At 41.4% G+C, this 17686-nt stretch overlaps 1 protein-coding gene across 1 annotated transcript in view; it reads left to right on the top strand.

Moving 5' to 3' along the window:
- etv5 (ETS variant transcription factor 5) overlaps positions 1 to 17686 on the top strand; it is a 48583-nt gene that overhangs the window by 14538 nt on the left and 16359 nt on the right. The window contains exons 6-8 of the mRNA XM_003218372.4: positions 5309 to 5438; positions 7368 to 7676; positions 13802 to 14058. Of these exons, the coding sequence (XP_003218420.1) occupies positions 5309 to 5438; positions 7368 to 7676; positions 13802 to 14058 (696 nt within the window). The remainder of the gene's footprint in view (positions 1 to 5308; positions 5439 to 7367; positions 7677 to 13801; positions 14059 to 17686) is intronic.

Genomic DNA, 17686 nt, shown 5'->3' with positions numbered 1-17686 from the left:
TGGCTCTTCAAGCAGCATCCACAGAAAGCATTTTTCTGCTGTTTGCCAGTAATAAGTTAGCAAGGCTCCAGAGACTGTTCTTGCCAGTAATGGGTTAGATTTTCACAGGCACAAAAAGTGTGCAAGGAGAGAAAAGAAATATTTTGTTTCTCCCATCTTCCCCCATTTTATGTTCTCCTGGTGAGTTGGATGCCAAATCCCATCATTCCCATACTGCTGAATGGTTATTGACTGAGGTAATTGGGGTTTTTGATCCTGCACATCTGGGGTAGGAAAGGGTGAAAGGACAAATGGAGACAGATGTGCACTCTGCAGTAGCTTTGATATAGGTCAACAAGAATAGTAAAGTAAAGGTAAAGGTTTTCCCTTGACATTAAGTCTAGTTGTGTCCAACTGTAGGGAAATGGTGATCATCTCCATTTCTAAGCCAAAGAGCCAGTGTTGTCCATAGGCCATGTGGCCGGCATGACTGCATGGAGTGCTGTTACCTTCTCACTGTGGGGGCATCTATTGATCTACTCACATTTGCATGTTTTCAAACTGCTAGGTTAGCAGAAGCTGGAGTTAACAGCAGGAGCTCACCCCCGCTCCCCAGATTCAAACCACTGACCTTTCGATCAGCAAGTTCGGCAGCTCAGCAGTTTAACCTGGTGCGCTACAGAAGCAAGAGTACTCATGGTTAAAATAAAAAACTTGCATTGTGCACAAAAGTGAATTGAGAGCCTGGGCAGTTTGTCGAAAACTCATGAGACTTAATCAGACTGCTTGTGACTTCTGAATGCTTCTCATGAGTAGCCCCTTCTCAAATCAGGGAGGGAAAGTCATCACAGAGTCTTGTTTTCTAACTTTAAACTCCAATATTAACCTACAGCTTCCATCATTCACAGCCAACAATGTTTGGGGTGGTGGGAGTCAAGAGTATTTGAACACCTAGGGAATATGGCTTTGGAAGATGTTGCTCTAACATGCAAACGGCTTATAAATGTGCTACTTGTCTTCTGTCCTCCAGAATTCCCTGGACTTCTGGCTACTGCCTTGACCAAATTGCTGGACACAGTATGCCCAAGCAAATCTGTTTGGCTAGATTGGGAATAATAGGAGCCTCATAAATGGGGATGCTGCAGCGCCAGCAGCTGTGGAATCTAAGCACAAAGGCATGAGGAGTGTTAAGCAATAATTTTCTGTCCATTGGCAGGTAGCCACTGTTTTGAAGAAAATAAGTTAATTTTTAAAATAAATGTTGCTAACTCCCTCTCCCCAAGCCCTACTGCCAAAGGGCATTTCCGGACCTCGCCGCAAGTGAAGTTGCACAATCTTGGATCCGCAGTGAACTTTGTTGAGCAGCCGATTCCCTCCAAGTTATGCAGGCCATTCCTGCAGTTAGAATTCCTTACATAAACTGTTGCCCACAGCACAAGCTTCTCTGTGCAGGACAGCTGGTCTCTGTTATGATCTTAAGTGTCATTTCCCTTTTCCCGATTGGTAGCGCTCAGCTGCAGGGAGCGAAAGAGGTTTTTTGTTTGGTTTGGTGTTTTTGTGAATGGATGGAGTATTCCAAATTGGTTGTGAATGGAGGGCGGTGCCTGCTTGCAGCTTCCCCCCCCCCCCCCCTTCTTCTTCAATGAATAACTAAGCCCCATTGTGCTGCTGGCAGAAAAACAACCAGTTTAAACAACACAGAGACTGTTGGAAAGAAACATGCCCCTGACTGACAGCTGGAACACCTCCAAAGTGAGTTTCCTGCTGTTTGCTGTTCAGCAAGGGCAGGCCTCCTAAGAGGTGGGGGCCGAGTGGGAGAGGACAGAGAGCCATTTCTGGGGCGGGTTGAGGAGGGGAGGTATTAACACTTGAAATGCCAAAGGACACCCCAAAAGACATTGCCTAGAAAAATGCAGTTGCTGTTACTATCTTTTTCAGTGCTTGGGGCAAAAAAAAGCTTCTTTAGATGAAAACCTTTCAGATCTTCTAGCCTTCAAGGTATTGGAGGCCTGCTAGCTGGGGGCGGGCTGTTTTTTTTTTAATCGTGCCAAAAGCGACTTGAGAACATACTGCAAGCCGCTTCTGGTGTGAGAGAATTGGCTGTCTACAGAGACATTGCCCAGGGGACGCCCAGATGTGATAGCTAGGAGGCTTCTCTCATGTCCCTGCAAGCTAGAGCTGACAGATGGGAGCTCACCCCATATCACTGATTCCAACTGGCAACCTTCAGGTCAGCAGTTTAGCCGGCACAAGGGTTTAACCCATTGTTCCACCAGTAGTCTCCCCAAAGTTATGTTTCCAAGTTGGTGTTTTTGCAGCCGGTCTTTCTAAATCACATGGTTGTTTCCCACTCTCTCGGAGGGTTGACTGCACCTAGAGTGCTGAAACTGCTAATTGGCAGTGAAGGTTAGAAGCCGTCAGACACAAGCGATCCTCTCCTGCTGCTGCAGCAGCAACGTGCTTAGCCTTTGTGGAGATAATGCTCCTCTTACGACTAAGCCAAGCTGTTCTGTTCAGTCACTATTTAGGTACAGAACTCTGACGCACTTGCCTTTTCCTAGAATGTCTTCTTTTAGAAATTAATTAGGTTAAGCATATATTAGTTGGTTTAAAAATTATATATAGTAGAAGAACTTGAGGCTATGGCTTCAGGGGCCATAGCAACCTTTAATTTGTGTGTGTGTGTGAGTGTAGTTCAACATTAAAGAGGGTGTGTATCCATTGAACAGCCCCCTCTATTCTAAATACCGCTTGCTCTTTGCAGCTTTAATCTAAACTCCTGCAGCCAAATTAAAGCTGCAGAGTGGATAAAATCATTTTGATGACTTCAGTCTGAAAACAGTTTATGGGTTCAGTGCTCTCTTGCTCCTATATCACATCCATTCTTTGTAGGACCAATTACCTTCCAGACAATTGGTTTACTGTTTTCTGGATGCCCATACAAAGATGGGAAAAGAGCCCTTCCTCATACAGACAGTCCCTACTTCACCTCTAGTATATCCAGTAGAGCTGAGAAGACTCTTGTCTGAAATCCTGGAGAACTACAAGTCAATGCAGAACAGTTCACAGTCCCACTTCCCTCCCATCCTTGTTATCACTATGCCGCTCTGAATTAATCCATTCTCATCTGATTCAGAAGCAAGCAAAGTCAGATCACGTTAATATTTGGATGGGAAACCACCAGGAAATACCAGTGATCTTCAGCTACAGCAAGGAAAGAATCCTGCATGAAAACCTGGAGGGCTGCTGCTATTCAGATTCGATAGCACTGGGCTAGTGCACAAGTGGTCTTGCTGTGTTTTATGTCTCTGTAATTTTGCTTTCATATCAAGAGCTTTGGCAACAAGAGCTTTGGGATACAATCATTTGGGCAAATGATTGTATCCCACCTGGAGGCACCGTTCTCCATTTTGGGGACCTATAGCCCAGTGGTCTGACTCATAGTGTAGCTTCCTATGTTTGATAGATTTTCTTGAAAATTAAATCTGAAGAACAACATATTCCCTCGTGAGGGAATATTCAAGATATGCCCACCCAGATACCACAATGAATCTGTTGTCCCTGTTTTCATGCTTTCTATAGCAAGGACTTGAAGAACTTCAGGCCTCATGTGGTCCACAGGCCACACTTCTTCCATACTGATCTAAGGTTTCATGATTGCCTATGATTGTAATACAAATTACATGCAAAACATAAAGATCACTTTGCAATGATAATACATTGCACATGCATTCATTCCCAAGCAATACTGGACGTGCGCCTTATGTGTGTTAATATATAAAGTGGCAGTTTAGAAAAAGAACATCCGTTTCTGAAACGGAAGTGCTTTCGAAAACAGCTGTTGCTAAAATAGCTTCTGATTGTGTCCCTAATTCATGGTCTACATGTTATAAGATGATCTACATCTTTCATGTATGCCTTCACGTGTTCATTATGCAGTTGAAAGTATTGTGTGAACTGTCTTAAACATGTAGAACCTAGAAGAGGCATAAAGACTGTGTAATCTCAACAGCTGCATCAAATTAAAATCCAGTATATCCATGATGTCCTAACAGATTATTCCATACTGCCCAAATTGGAGCATGCATTTACATTCTTGCTTATGACAATGTGCCTACTAGACAAAGGGCTATCTAAATGCGTTACTAGCATGAAGTTCCCACTTCATAGGAAGACATACATGCCTTGCATTGAAGTAAGTCTTGCTGAGTATTTTCTCTGGAGAAACATGTTCTTACAGTCAACCAAATGGATAGATGTTGGGTAAACATACACTGAAGGCACAAAATCTCACTGAGATTATCTACACTTTGCTAGCTTGAGTCTAAGACCCCATCTACACTGCCATGTAATGCAGTTTGGATTGCATTATATGGTCGGCGTAGACTCAAATAATGCAGATCAAACTACATTGAACTGGATTATATGAGTCTACATTGCCATATAACCCAATTCAATCTGCATTATAATGACAGTATGGATGGATCCTCAGACATTCCAACCAGTGCTGGTTTAAATCAAATAGCAATTCTAGCTGCAAGAGTCCTACAATACATTTCAGATTGAAACTGGAAATACTGTAGGAAAAATAGTTTGAACTGTTGCTCCCTAGTAATTCTGTCCAAGATCCAGAGTTTGTCAATTAGTATGGTTGCAATGTAAATCCCAAATTCCCCCATGTATATAGCCTGACATTCTGAACTTTCTTCTTTTCCTTTCACACTAGTTTGATCAAAAACATGTGTGTTCGGGCCTTGAAAATTAGATGTTGTGGCTGTTTTGCAAATGACTGCTTTGGGACATTTTCACATTTTTAGCCCTTTGCCTGCCTTCCTCCCTCCTTCCCTCCCTCCCTCCCTAATGCTGTGGCTGCAATTGATCTTTCACTACAGCTACGGAATAGCTGTTTTATCCAAGGAAACTTAACTCACTTTACAAAGACTTCAAAGCACTGTCACGTTGTCACATATAGAAACTTAGATGTGTGCTTTTCTAAAAACTGTTAACTCGTATGAAGTCAAGAAGCAAGAATAAAGTACCCATGCATGTGTGTCTATCAAAGTATAGTGCTGTGAGAGGGATGCAGACTGTGTGGTTCTCTATGTTAGGCTTCAGCTCCTATCATTCCCCACCATTGCCCAGGTTGGCTGGATCTTATGGGAGTTATAGGTCAACAATATCTGGATGACCACATCAGCTTTCATGCCTCTACTGATTAACATCTGATTGCCTGTATGTGATGGCTACTTTCTCCAAGAGTATACATTGGTCCTGAGATATGACTAATTTAGTACATACTTATTTTCCTCCACTTATTTGTTTTTTCCAGTGGTACTTCATGCACCTCCCCCAGCTAAAATCAAGCGGGAACTCCACAGCCCTTCTTCTGAGTTGTCCAACTGCAGCCATGAACAGGTTCTCTGTGCTAATTATGGAGAAAAGTGCCTCTACAACTATTGGTAGGTAGCATGGCATTTGAACTATACAGCTAAGATGCTTTTGGGTGTATGGGAAGGGAGCAAGAAAAGGAAGAAACACGAGAACGATATTGGGCTCAGTTGAGTATCAGATATACTTCCATTTACTACAAATGCCATTTGCCTCTCTTGTACTAATAAAAAAAATAATGTTTCAGAATCCATTCAGTTTTAAGCTGAATGTAGTATGTATGTATGTATGTATGGGATGGGTAGAGCAGGTAGACAAAGCAAAAGAATGAGAGCTTCATAAAAAGATTTGCATTGATTTTGCTTTGGTTGCATCGCAGCTTAGCAGTATTCCCTGACTCTGCAGAAAATTGATACCATTGTGATGTGGGGCAGCTCAGATCTTCTCTGCCAGATAAAATGAAATAGGCCTTTGCCAAGTTCCCAAGACAAATTGCTTCCCTAGGGAGTTGTCCTTGGGGGAATCAAGCTTGGAGGACTAGTGGGTCAACCCAAGTACATGTATGCGAGTGACAGGTAAACAACGTGAAGACATGAGAACACCAAGAATAGGCTTTATATATAGAAGACTGGGGGTGGGGGGGAAGCTAACACAGAATTGGGTTTATTTATGGCAGAGATGGGAAAGGTGTGGTGCTCCAAACATTATTGGACTATTATTGCTCCTACCTAAACTTTGTCTTAATCAACCCATTTGAATATAAGTGATATTTAGAGTGGTGCACAATGGTTTATGCTGGCATAGGAAATTATTGGACTGTGACTCCCATCGGACCAGGTGAGCATGAGGGATGATTGGTGTTGCAATCCAACAGATTCTGCATGGCAGCACATTTCCCACGCCAGCATAAACCCCTGTGCACCTCTCTAAATATCACTTATATTCAAATGAACTGACTAAGACAGCGAGTTTAGGTAGGAGCAGTAACAGTAAACATTATACTATCAATGAAATCTAGTGTGGTCAATTGGTGAGAGTGCTGGACTCAAACTCTTGGAAACCAGAGTTTAAATCCCTACTTAGCCATAGAAACCCACTTGAGAAAGTCACACTGTCCCATTCTAAAAGGAACATGGGAGCAAAACCTCTTCAGAAGGAATCTTGCCAAGAGAAAGCTATGATAACATTTACCATAAATCACAGTCTGCTTGAAGACACATAATAAGATCATCATCAACCATTGGCAAATTGTAAATCCAAAAAGTGCCTTATGTTGTGGTAACTGTAATATCCTGAAGAACCGCTATTTCACTGAAATTTGGGGAGTTTCCAGTACTGTTAAATAACAGTCTTAACCTTTACGGCTGATTCATACAATATCCTTTTTAGTACACATAGAAAATATTCAGACATTAGATCAGGGGAAGCAGAAGGTGCATAACTCTATGTACTAGTATACATAAAAAGTCACTTATGTCAGTTTTTGCGTGTTGGCCCAGTGACAACTACCCATGACCTTCCCAAATGTGTACATGCATACTTCCATAGACTTACAGAGGGTGGAAAGTTGCTTTCAAAGCAGTCTACAGAAATGGCAGTGCATTGAGAGAAGTGGTGGACTTGTTTGCCTCTCTGACCACAACAACTTCTTGTTAATTATTACAAAAATGGGAAGTAGAGAGTCCTCCACTTGGAACAATGTGCTTTAATTCTCTGAAAGAAAAAAAGCTGATGGGGGAGAGAACAATTGGAAATTACAATTATCTCTGAGAAAATTGTTTGAGAAGTGTTTTAAAATCAGTCCTATGACTCAGCCTGTTTGTCGCTTGCCTGAAGTACAAAGATTCCCTTGGGGCTGCGAACAACCTTAACAGTTACTTCCTGACAACCATGAAAATGCAAACAAGCCTGAGCTGTCAAGAACAGCAAGTTGAAGCTGTGTAAATGGCTGTTGTGGCCCGATTTATATTGTGCTCCTCTCTGTTTCTTTGTTTGCACAGTGCCTACGACAGGAAGCCCCCGGCCGGGTTCAAGCCATTAACTCCACCTACCACCCCAGTATCCCCTGCACTCCAGAGCGGCCCCCTTCCTCCTCCCCCACCTCTTCCAGCGGCACCTGTGCAGCCTCCTCCTCCTCCTCCTCCCCATGTTGCCACCACAGCAGGCCCGCTGCAGGGAGCGCCCCCGCCACCTGCCCCTCATGCTCTTCAGGAACCAAGGCAGCAAACCTTCGCTGTTCCTCGACCACCTCACCAACCCATGCAGATGCCAAAGATGATGCCTGAAAACCAGTATCCAACAGAACACAGGTAAAGAGAGAAATTAAAGAAACATTTTTGGGTAGAGTGGCAAAATCCAACATTGGCAAGGTCCAACATTAAACTGACCTAGAAAGGACTAATTGAAATGAAGGGAGTTGGTTAACCACAACTGGTTAGTATTCTAGTCATTTCCATGGGTCTGCAGTATGGTTGAGTGGCTTTGAGAGTTGGACCAGAATTCCAGAAGGCCATAACCCAAATCCTCATTCAACCACGGAAATCCATTGAGTGACTTTGGTCATGTCACACTTTGAGACAGGCAATGACTAACCTCCTCTGAAGAAATCTGGTCAAGAAACCCCTATCACAGGAAAATAGAGTCAACTTGAAGGCACACAACAACCTTCTAGAGAAGGTTCATATTGGATTTCATTGGTATTTTAAAGATTAACCATTTCATTTGCATATTCTGAGTTTTCATGTGGTCTTAGCCCATTTGTTCAGATGCATGGAGTATTGCCAACTCTCCCATCACTATACATGGTGGGAGAGTTGGAATTTTAGACCGTGAGATCAAAAGGAAAATTACTTTTATGTGATTTGTATGTATACCCAGTTGCCTTCAACTGCAATGAAGTTGAATTACTGGTATCGGATTTTCTAATGCAGGCACGTTTGTTTTGTTACTTTTGGGCTTTGCATACGCCAGAAAATGGAGAAGGAAACAGATTAAAAAAAAACCCACCTTTGTATTTCTGCAAAAATCCATTCACTGGGATTAGCTGTGTTCTTAGGCTATTTAGGAATGGCGTTTTTCATTTTTTGAAGTTGTGAAATGTATCTAATTTGGAATCAAGACAAACATTCACATCTTCAGAACTATGACTCATAACTGATTTTCTGCTTGGCATCTCAGGAACACTGAGTGACATATAAAGGAGATGATTTGTGGTTCTTCTGTTGCCACAGCGATATTGTATGTTTAATACATGGTAAAGGAAAGCATCTGTGGTCTTCTAGATATTGTTAGACTGCAACTCCCATCAGCCATAGCCAGTGGTGAGTGTTGCATTTCAGCAACATATGAAGGGTTGTAGTTAAGCATGTGATGAAGGTTCGGATTTGGTCTGTTTGTCTGTGTCTATATGGTTTTAATGGCATTTCTAGCAATCTAAACTATGCATTTGTAATATTGAAAAGTGAAGTGGCAGGGTTCCTCCAGCTCATCTTCAGATACAGGAAAACTTCATGTCATAATAGAAAATCAACATAAGAGGAATGGATAAAGTGGAAGGCCTAGCTAGTCTAGCATTCTATTCACACAATAGCTAATTAGTAACTTGTAGGAAATCCACAAGCAGGACATACATGCAGCAGATAGTCTCTTGAGAGAAAAGGATTTCTAGATCACTTCAGATTATAGATAAAGGACTGGGAGCTCCCCACAGGGAGCTAGAAATAGAGCAGTTATCAGACGTCCTGTGGCTGCCCATATTTATTTTATGCCCTGTATTTATATTGATCTTGTCATTTACATGGATATTTAGATTGATTGGTTATTTTCCTTTTGTCAAATGTGTCAAAAATTCAAGGGACCCATTTCCTTTTCTTATACCAGCCCCACTGAATCTTGACACAGATATTCTTGACAATAAATCTGGATTGTCTATGTATCCATATGCTAGAGATTATTTGGGCTCGTATCCCCTTTCATGCTGTAACTGATGAGATAGTATAGCTTTCCATGCTGTTTATATGGGAAGTGGAATTTATGACCTTGTGTGCTTAATGCAAACCTCTTTGAAAGCTTTCCCAATCTTTCGTATGTTTGAGTCTCACTTCCTGACTCTTTGTTAGTAATTCAGTCTTGGCCCCAGAACTGTTGCTTGGATTTGGAAGCCCTGTAAGAGGCTGCGGGAGTAATGGCATTTCATAGCGAGAGAAGGAGATAGCTTTTCATGTAGATTCAGTGTTTGCTGTTTAAGAAACCATTCTGCCTTTTAGATACTTCAGATTTTCCAGCTTCACACAAATGAGAACTTTAAAAAGTATCCCCATTATATGCATTGATTCAGAGCTTAGCACATGCCATCCTGAAGTTAGCCAGCAGTTGACAAGAAGGAATTTCTAAGATATGTACCTTCATGTACCTCTGCTCCATAAATAAAGGCCCAGATTGAGCATCCCTTATTAGAATTCCAAAATACTTCTGGAATTTTCCACATGGTTGGCTAAGGTAGTGACATCTTTGCTTTCAGATGGTTCCATGTAGTCAAACTTTGTTTCATGCACAAAATTATTTAAATTATTACCTTCAGGCTATGTGTGTATTTTAAACAATTGGATTCTGTCTTTAGATTTTTAGAGTCCTACCTCCATGATATCTCATTATGTGCATATGTTGCAAATACAGGTATTCCAGAATCTGAACTCCAAAACACCTAGGTTCCAAGCATATTTAATAAGGGATGCCCAACGTGTATGCTGGCACTGCAAGAGTTGGGAACCTTTGGCACTCCAGCTGTTTTGGACTACAACTCCCATAATCGGTATTTTCTGAGGCTTCTGGGAATTGATATCCAGCAGTGTTTGGGCTTCAGTGCCTTGCAGTATTGGGTCTCATATGGGAGCAGTGAAAGAAGCTGAGAGGACCAGTGGCTGAATTTTAGTACACAAGGCTGCAGATTAAAATGAGAAATCTTTCATTTTGTCGAAAGCTTTCACGACCAGAATCACTGGAGTGTTGTGTGGTTTCCAGGCTGTATGGCCAGGTTCTAGCAGCATTTTTCTCCTGAGGTTTAATTCTCTGAAGATGCCAGCCACAGATACAGGCTAAATGTCAGGAAAAATGCTGCTAGAATACAATACAACCACACAACAACCCAATCTTTAGTTTATCAACACTAGTTTATCAACACCATAAGGACATAAATTAATATTAAAGGTAAAGGTAAAGATTTCCCTTTGACATTAAGTCTAGCCAAATCTAACTCTGGGGGTTGGTGCTCACCTCCATTTCTAAGCCAAAGAGCCGGCGTTGCCTGTAGACGCCTCCTAGGTCATGTGGCTGGCATGACTGCATGGAGTGCTGTTACCTTCCTGCCAAAGCCGTACCTATTTATCTACTCACATTTGTATGTTTTCAAACTGTTAGGTTGGCAGAAACTGGGGCTAGCAACAGGAGCTCACCCCATCCTGTGGATTCAAACCGCGACCTTCTGGTCAGCAAGTTCTACAGCTTAGCGGTTTAACCTGATACAACATTGCGGCCCCTAAATTAACATTAGTTGTTAAAAATAAGAGATACCTTGAAAGAGAAACCTCACCCCATCTTTCTTAACTACCCATTCAACTAAAAAAAGCAGCCTTCTCTATTTCAGGCATCTAAAGTTGCCTTTTAGATAAACACACCACCACAAACAAGCCATGAGTTCCCAATGACCTTAAAGCTATGCTAGGGACACTCTGCAGAGTCCCATCTGGAAGTGGCTCTTCCTGCAGAGACCATACCAGCATGGCTCTAAAATTTCATTCGGAAAGGTTAGAAGGACAAGGATCGGAAGTAGAATAATCTGGGCCTGTCAGCTGTAGAGGATCGTGTTACAGGGCCAAATGGAGCCCGGGTGCCTTTTGATGCTTGGGAAAGGCATTGATTGATAGCAATTGCCTTTCAAGGTGCTGAGATGCTGCAGAATTCAGCAGAGGGAGAGAGTGTGCTTGCCTGCCTGCCTACCAGCCTCTCACATATCAGAAGCAAAGATCTCAGGAGTCCCAAGTTTTTATTTTTCCAACCCCGTCCCTCTATTTAATTCCTCGGAGGACATATCAGACACATCTAATTTGTGGTGTGGGTTTGTGGGAATTAGCTGAACTACTTTTGGTGGCAACCATCCAGGCAGCTTTAATATGGACTGTTGCTTTCCGGATGGAAACAGTTGACCTGTGTAGCTGTATGGTACACTCAATTGGTTCCTATGGGGAAAATGGAGGCACACAGAGAAAATTACCCTCCTTCTCTCTGGTCCTTTCTCAAGCATGTAGGTCTAAATCCAGTTGCTAGTGCCAAATAAGGTAGGTGTATAAAAAGGATAATTGGGATTTATTTACCATAGGTCTATTCTGGATGGGACGAATAATTAGATTTAGCCCATAAGAGTCAACCAGCCTTTGTGCATATCAAGGGTTCTTGGCTAACTAGAGCTTGGGAAATTTATCTTTTGAGAACTGTAGCTACCAGAATCCCCAGCCTGGCTCTCTCATATTCTTACCTCAAGATACTGGAAATCCCAAGAGTGGAGTGGCATTCGCAGTAGGTTTCCAGCTAAACCATTAGCTCTGACTGTGAGCTCCACTGCTCTCTTGCTAAGCGCATATTGTGCGTATCCTATACAGCACAACTGCTCTCCTGAAAGCACACATATTTCCTCCTGCATGGAGAGTTAAAGGATTAATCCCTAGCTTTGTAGGCAGATTAGCAGCCACTTGGTATTCACAGATTGCTGAGTGGATTCAGAATTACGTAACCACTTGTTTGCTTCAGTGGAGTGAAATGTAGCTGTAGCAGAGTAGCTGTGTTCAAGTTCGACAACAAAGGGCAAAATGCTTGTTACTCTCACCAATGATGGTCTTGACCTGGTTGGCATGAGAGGACTGTCTCTGATGTTTCGCAGAGAACCACCAGTGGCTTTTGTTCTAATACAACTCCCTCATGGTGCCTGAATTTCAGCCTTCTCCCACCCCCTCAGTGCTGTTGCTTTATTCCAGTTCAGCTGTTGGAAAATCCATGTTGTATTTGAAAACATTACTGAGGACGAAAGCTAACATATTATCATTACCTTTTAAAAAGTCTTTTTATTTGAAGGTAAATTATTGGTTGTTACTCATGCCCCGATAGTGCAGCAGGTTTAACGGCTGAGCTGCTGAACTTGCTGACCAAAAGGTCAGTGGTTCCAGTCCGGGGAGCAGAGTGAGCTCCCTCTGTTAGCCACAGCTTCTGCCAACCTAGCAGTTCGAAAACGTGCAAATATGAGTAGATCAATAGGTATCGCTCTGGCAGGAAGGTAATGGTGCTTCATGCAGTCATGCCAGCCACATTACTATGAAGGTGTCTACAGACAACACCGGCTCTTCAGCTTAGAAATGTAGATGAGCACCAACCCCCAGTCGGACACAACTAGATTTAATGTTAGAGAAAAACCTTTACCTTTACCTTACTCATGAGTACCAAGTAATATTGCCCATTTTATGTGTCACTTTTTTAATGGATTCACTTTGAAATGAAAATAAATAAATAAATCCTATCAAAATAATATTTTAATAAGTAAACAGTACTCAGTATGCACAACCCCTGACATTTACCTTACACTTGTTAGAACGCTGACAAGAAAAACATGCAAGAGGAAAATATTTCTTTTCTAAGACCACTTGTGTAACTTTTTTTCAAAACCAGAAGCTGATGGAGTTAATTACAAAGAAGTTGGTTAAGAGCTTGATGAAATTCAAGGGATCCCCTTGTTTTGTCATTTCACTGGCTGAAACTCAATGCTCAGCAAATACTGCTTGGTAAATCTGGGGCAGTAGAAAAAGAGGAAGATGCATTAGTATTTGATAGACTCGATCAAAGAAGCCACAGTCCCGAGTTTGCAAGACTCTGAATAATTATTGGAATCTCTTTCATTCATAAGTTGGCTATCTTTTGGAGCTGACTTGATTACATATAAGGACAAAACTGTAGCTTGAGCCCATTGAATTCAGTCATTGTCTCGTGCCAGCTCGCTTTTGATCACAGCTCCATTTGTTCTAGAATTCATTTTCAAAACTGAGGCATGTGTTTTGCCACAAACTGACCCTGATGTGAGCACTTTGTGAGCAGACAAACTTATATGTCCCTCATCTGTAGTCATGGTTCCACAAGTACAACACTTAGCAACCACCCTGCTTTGCCCTGTCATACAAAATGATGTTTTCACATTGCATTAGGCTATTGATAATACAAATTGATTTCTGTTATGACTGACCTCTAAATATATTATTCTGGCTCTGAACCAAAATTTTGAAAGCATCCTTGCAACCAGACCTGCTGAATTTGTATAGTAGTACAATCTCAAGAAAGCCCATTAATGGTGATAATAACTAATCTGCCCTTTCTCTCTCTTTCTCTCATTTTTATCAAGGTTTCAGAGACAGATGTCTGAACCTTGCCACCCATATCCTCCACCCGGACTTTCTGGGGACAATCGTCCGGTCTACCACAGGCAGATGTCAGAGCCTATTGTCCCTGCTGCCACCCATCCTCCTCAGGGATTCAAGCAGGAATACCATGACCCACTCTATGATCATGGGGTCCCAGGCATTCCAGGCCCACCAACACATGGATTCCAGTCTCCAATGGGAATCAAGCAAGAGCCCAGGGACTACTGCATTGATTCAGGTGAGTGTTCGGATTGGGTCTCTCCTTGCTGCATGCAGATAGACCTTTGTTTCGATAATGTCTTCTAGTCTAGCACATAAAGCAACTCAATACCATCAGTATTCATTCTGCATTACATTCATTACACCTCCCAATCCCTTGGGAGAGTGAAATAATTCCTACTCTATTTCTTTTGTGCACATGGTATTCCTTGTACTTCTCAGCAACAATATGGACATTTTGGACTTTTGGTGTCTCTGTAGTACAGGAATATGAATTGTGATCTTCTTGATGTTGTTGAACTGCAGCCCATAGTATCCTTCACTACTGGATGTGTTAGCTTGGGATGTCATGAGTTGCAGTACAACAACATTGCAAAGGCCACTTGATTTCCTCTCTTGATTTATTTTATATCCCAACCTTTCTGCAAGAAGCGAACCTTACAAAAATAAATATGGTACAGATATAAAACACACATGTATAGATTACAAACTTACAAAATGGAATGACACAATCTACTATTAAATAAAACTATTATCGTATATACTGAAGTATAAGCCGAGTTTTTCGGCCCCTTTTTAGGGCTGAAAAAGTCCCCCTCAGCTTATACTCGAGTGAGGGTCCTGGCTGGCTTATATTCGGGTTGGTTTATACTCTGGTGTATAGGTAATCAGAGTTGACAGTCTTATCTTAAATTACAGTTTTATGTAAATAATCAAAAACATTTAACCTACTGATGCCTCAATTAATGTAATTTTATTGGCTTTTATTTTTATTTTTCAAATTTATGCTGCATTTCCCACCTTCATCTTATACTCAAGTCAATAAGTTTCCCCAGTTTTTGTGGTAAAATTAGGTACCTCAGCTTATATTAATAATAATAATAATAATAATAATAATAATAATAATAATAATAATAATAATAATCTTTATTTGTATACCGTTCTATCTCCACAAAGGGACTCAGGGTGGTTTCCAACATGTAAGGCAAACATTCAGTTGCCAGAAAGAAAACTGTACAGACAATACATCGAAATAGACACATTCAGTAATATAACTAAACCTAATCAACAAACAAAATATCATCCTAAAATTCTAAAAACTTGTTAAAACACACTAAAAGTAAAAATAAAATATTATATTCAGGTCGGCTTATACTCAAGTGTATACAGTATGTTAAAATGGATTAAAAGCAGGTTTTTTAAAGTGCTATAAATATGTAGTATATGCTCTGTGAAGAATGAGTAAATATCTTTTGCACAAAAGCATGTGTGTGATTGGGGATCAGGCAGCATTTCAGGTGCTTCACTTGTCCCTCTCTTATATAATTACTTATTCTTGTTAACCACTTAGCTGTTCCTCCTCTGGTCTTTGCCAAATGTCTTTCGAAGGCTTCTCCTTCCCTCTTCCTACCTCACTGAACCATTCATTGAAAGCGGTGGCTTTTGCTGAAGGAATACAGGGAGCAGCAGCAGTCTTTTGTAGCAATGTTTAACCTATTTAGAATGCTAGATTATCTCTTTCTGGCTTAATAAATAAATAAATTTTAAAATCAAGCATTCAACAGATGTAGCCGAATCTAAGCTTCTATAATCTCAAGCGTATTACTGGAGTGCAGCCAGGGCATGGCTTGCACACTCCTGTACAAAAGCTCTTCCTCTTTCCATGGTCTGTTCTCTGCTCAGTAGCGATGAACCTGCGGTTGATTTGGGGTCACTTCTGAACGCTCCCTCCGGGACATTTGGTTGGGGGGACAGGGGTATCAAGGAAGGGAATGCCTGATCACTTGTTAGGTTGTGCAGCTGTTCTTGGTGGTGGGGCCACTCCATAACTGCAAATCGCCTTAGGCCTAAAAATACCATGACCTCCCAAAGGCAGTGGAACAGATGGGGAGAAGATCTAAAGTTGAGAGAATTTGTTCCCCTCTTCTTTCCTCATTTCTCACGTGTCCGGGTATGTGTGTGTTGTGTGCAAAATACAAGGTTTGGATTTTAGATCCTCCCCCTGGGAGTGGTTTGAATACCCTTTTCCAGTCTAACCTTCAGGTTCATAAGGATTTCCTCCACATGCTCTCAGGAAGGCAGTGCCTCCTGGGGAGAGACAGCTGCAGCAATGAGGCGGATCGCATTACAGCTTCCAGGAACAATAATGATGTACCTGATTTTCAAGGGATCATATTATTGCCCACCTATTCAGGACATCTCCTATTTAGTTGTTGATTCATCTGGCCTCTTTACAGTAAGTAATTAGTTCATGGAAGAAGGGTCAGAATTAATTACATTGGAGGCCTACTCTCTCCCTCTCTCAAACCTTTTTTCCTCATGATACCAGGAAATTATTGGTGGACCTGTCGAAGCACATGTTTTTTATGCAAAAAGCCTCACATGCAGTCCCTGATGCTTCCGGTTCAAAAGATAGTGAAAGGGGCATTGGCCTGGAACTTTAGAAAGCCGGTTCTAGTCATAATTCTGAGATAAATAGACCAGGAGTCTGAGTTTATATGTGACAGCTTCATATGTTCATAATTCTATGTGTATTCTTATTTTTATCTGCTGACGTGTGGGAGTTTGAAAGCTCAGACCTTCAAACATGATTACAGTATTGATTTTTTAAATACATCAGTTCTCAGTCTTGGAACTATCTTACCTTACTTTTCTGAACAACCTACATCCATCTCAGAAATTTGAATAATCGGAAGTTTTGTTAACAACAAGACTATTAATTGCATTGTTTTAGGGGGAATATTAGTTTCCATTGCAGAGGGTTGCTTCCAAACACCGACTTCTATTATTATGACTTCCTGTGAATGTTGTATGCCAGTTACAACCATGCAAAGAGCTGATTAGGCCTGTGGCTTCTTATCACACAGTAATGTGAACCTTACTGTGCTTCCACAGCTGCTGGTGATAGGAATTGTTAAGACAAGTAACACATGGCTGGATTCTGTAGCTATATGTGCTTACCACACAGTGCCTGTTAACCCTCTGAATGCAACATTAATCTCAATCCAGGCTTGAGGAAACCTTCACAAGACCACTCTGTCCACTCTTGATATTCACATTTGTCTTTGACCTGATTTATGGCCATTTTGGCACGGGTTTTGTCAAATTTAAATTCAGAAGCATTGATTATGCAACCATTCCAGCATGTGGTGGTTTGAGCATTGAACTACAATTCTGGAGACCGGGATTCAAATTCCTGCTCAGCCATGGAAGTTCACTGGGTGACTAGGACATGCCACGCACTTAGCTCCATCCCACTGGGTTTTGTAGTTTGCTGAAGGGAACTTGCATTTTTCTGCTGAGGAACTCTACTATAGAGTTCAATTTGTTATGCTTTAATCCTCACTCTATCATCTCAGGATAACCTTAAGGAGAGGATTGGTACTTTCTACAAAGAATTTGAAGTTACTCACCAAACTTCAAATCCCAGGATTCTATAGGTCAGAACTTTCAAAGTTAAAGTAGTATCCAACTGCTGTATTTGTATAGAGTAGTCAGGCTTCTTTACGAAAATATATTCTACAGCATTTTTACTGAGCAATAACTGACATCAGACTCAATGGAGCTTATTCCAAAATACGTCTGGATAGGATTACAATTTTTGAGTGTAAAGGAGCAGAAAGCCATCTCTTTCAGTTGGATGAGTG

This window comes from Anolis carolinensis, chromosome 3 (genome assembly GCF_035594765.1).
Source record: "Anolis carolinensis isolate JA03-04 chromosome 3, rAnoCar3.1.pri, whole genome shotgun sequence".
Classification (NCBI taxonomy): domain Eukaryota; kingdom Metazoa; phylum Chordata; class Lepidosauria; order Squamata; family Dactyloidae; genus Anolis; species Anolis carolinensis.
This window is presented reverse-complemented; position numbering and strand designations above follow the sequence as displayed.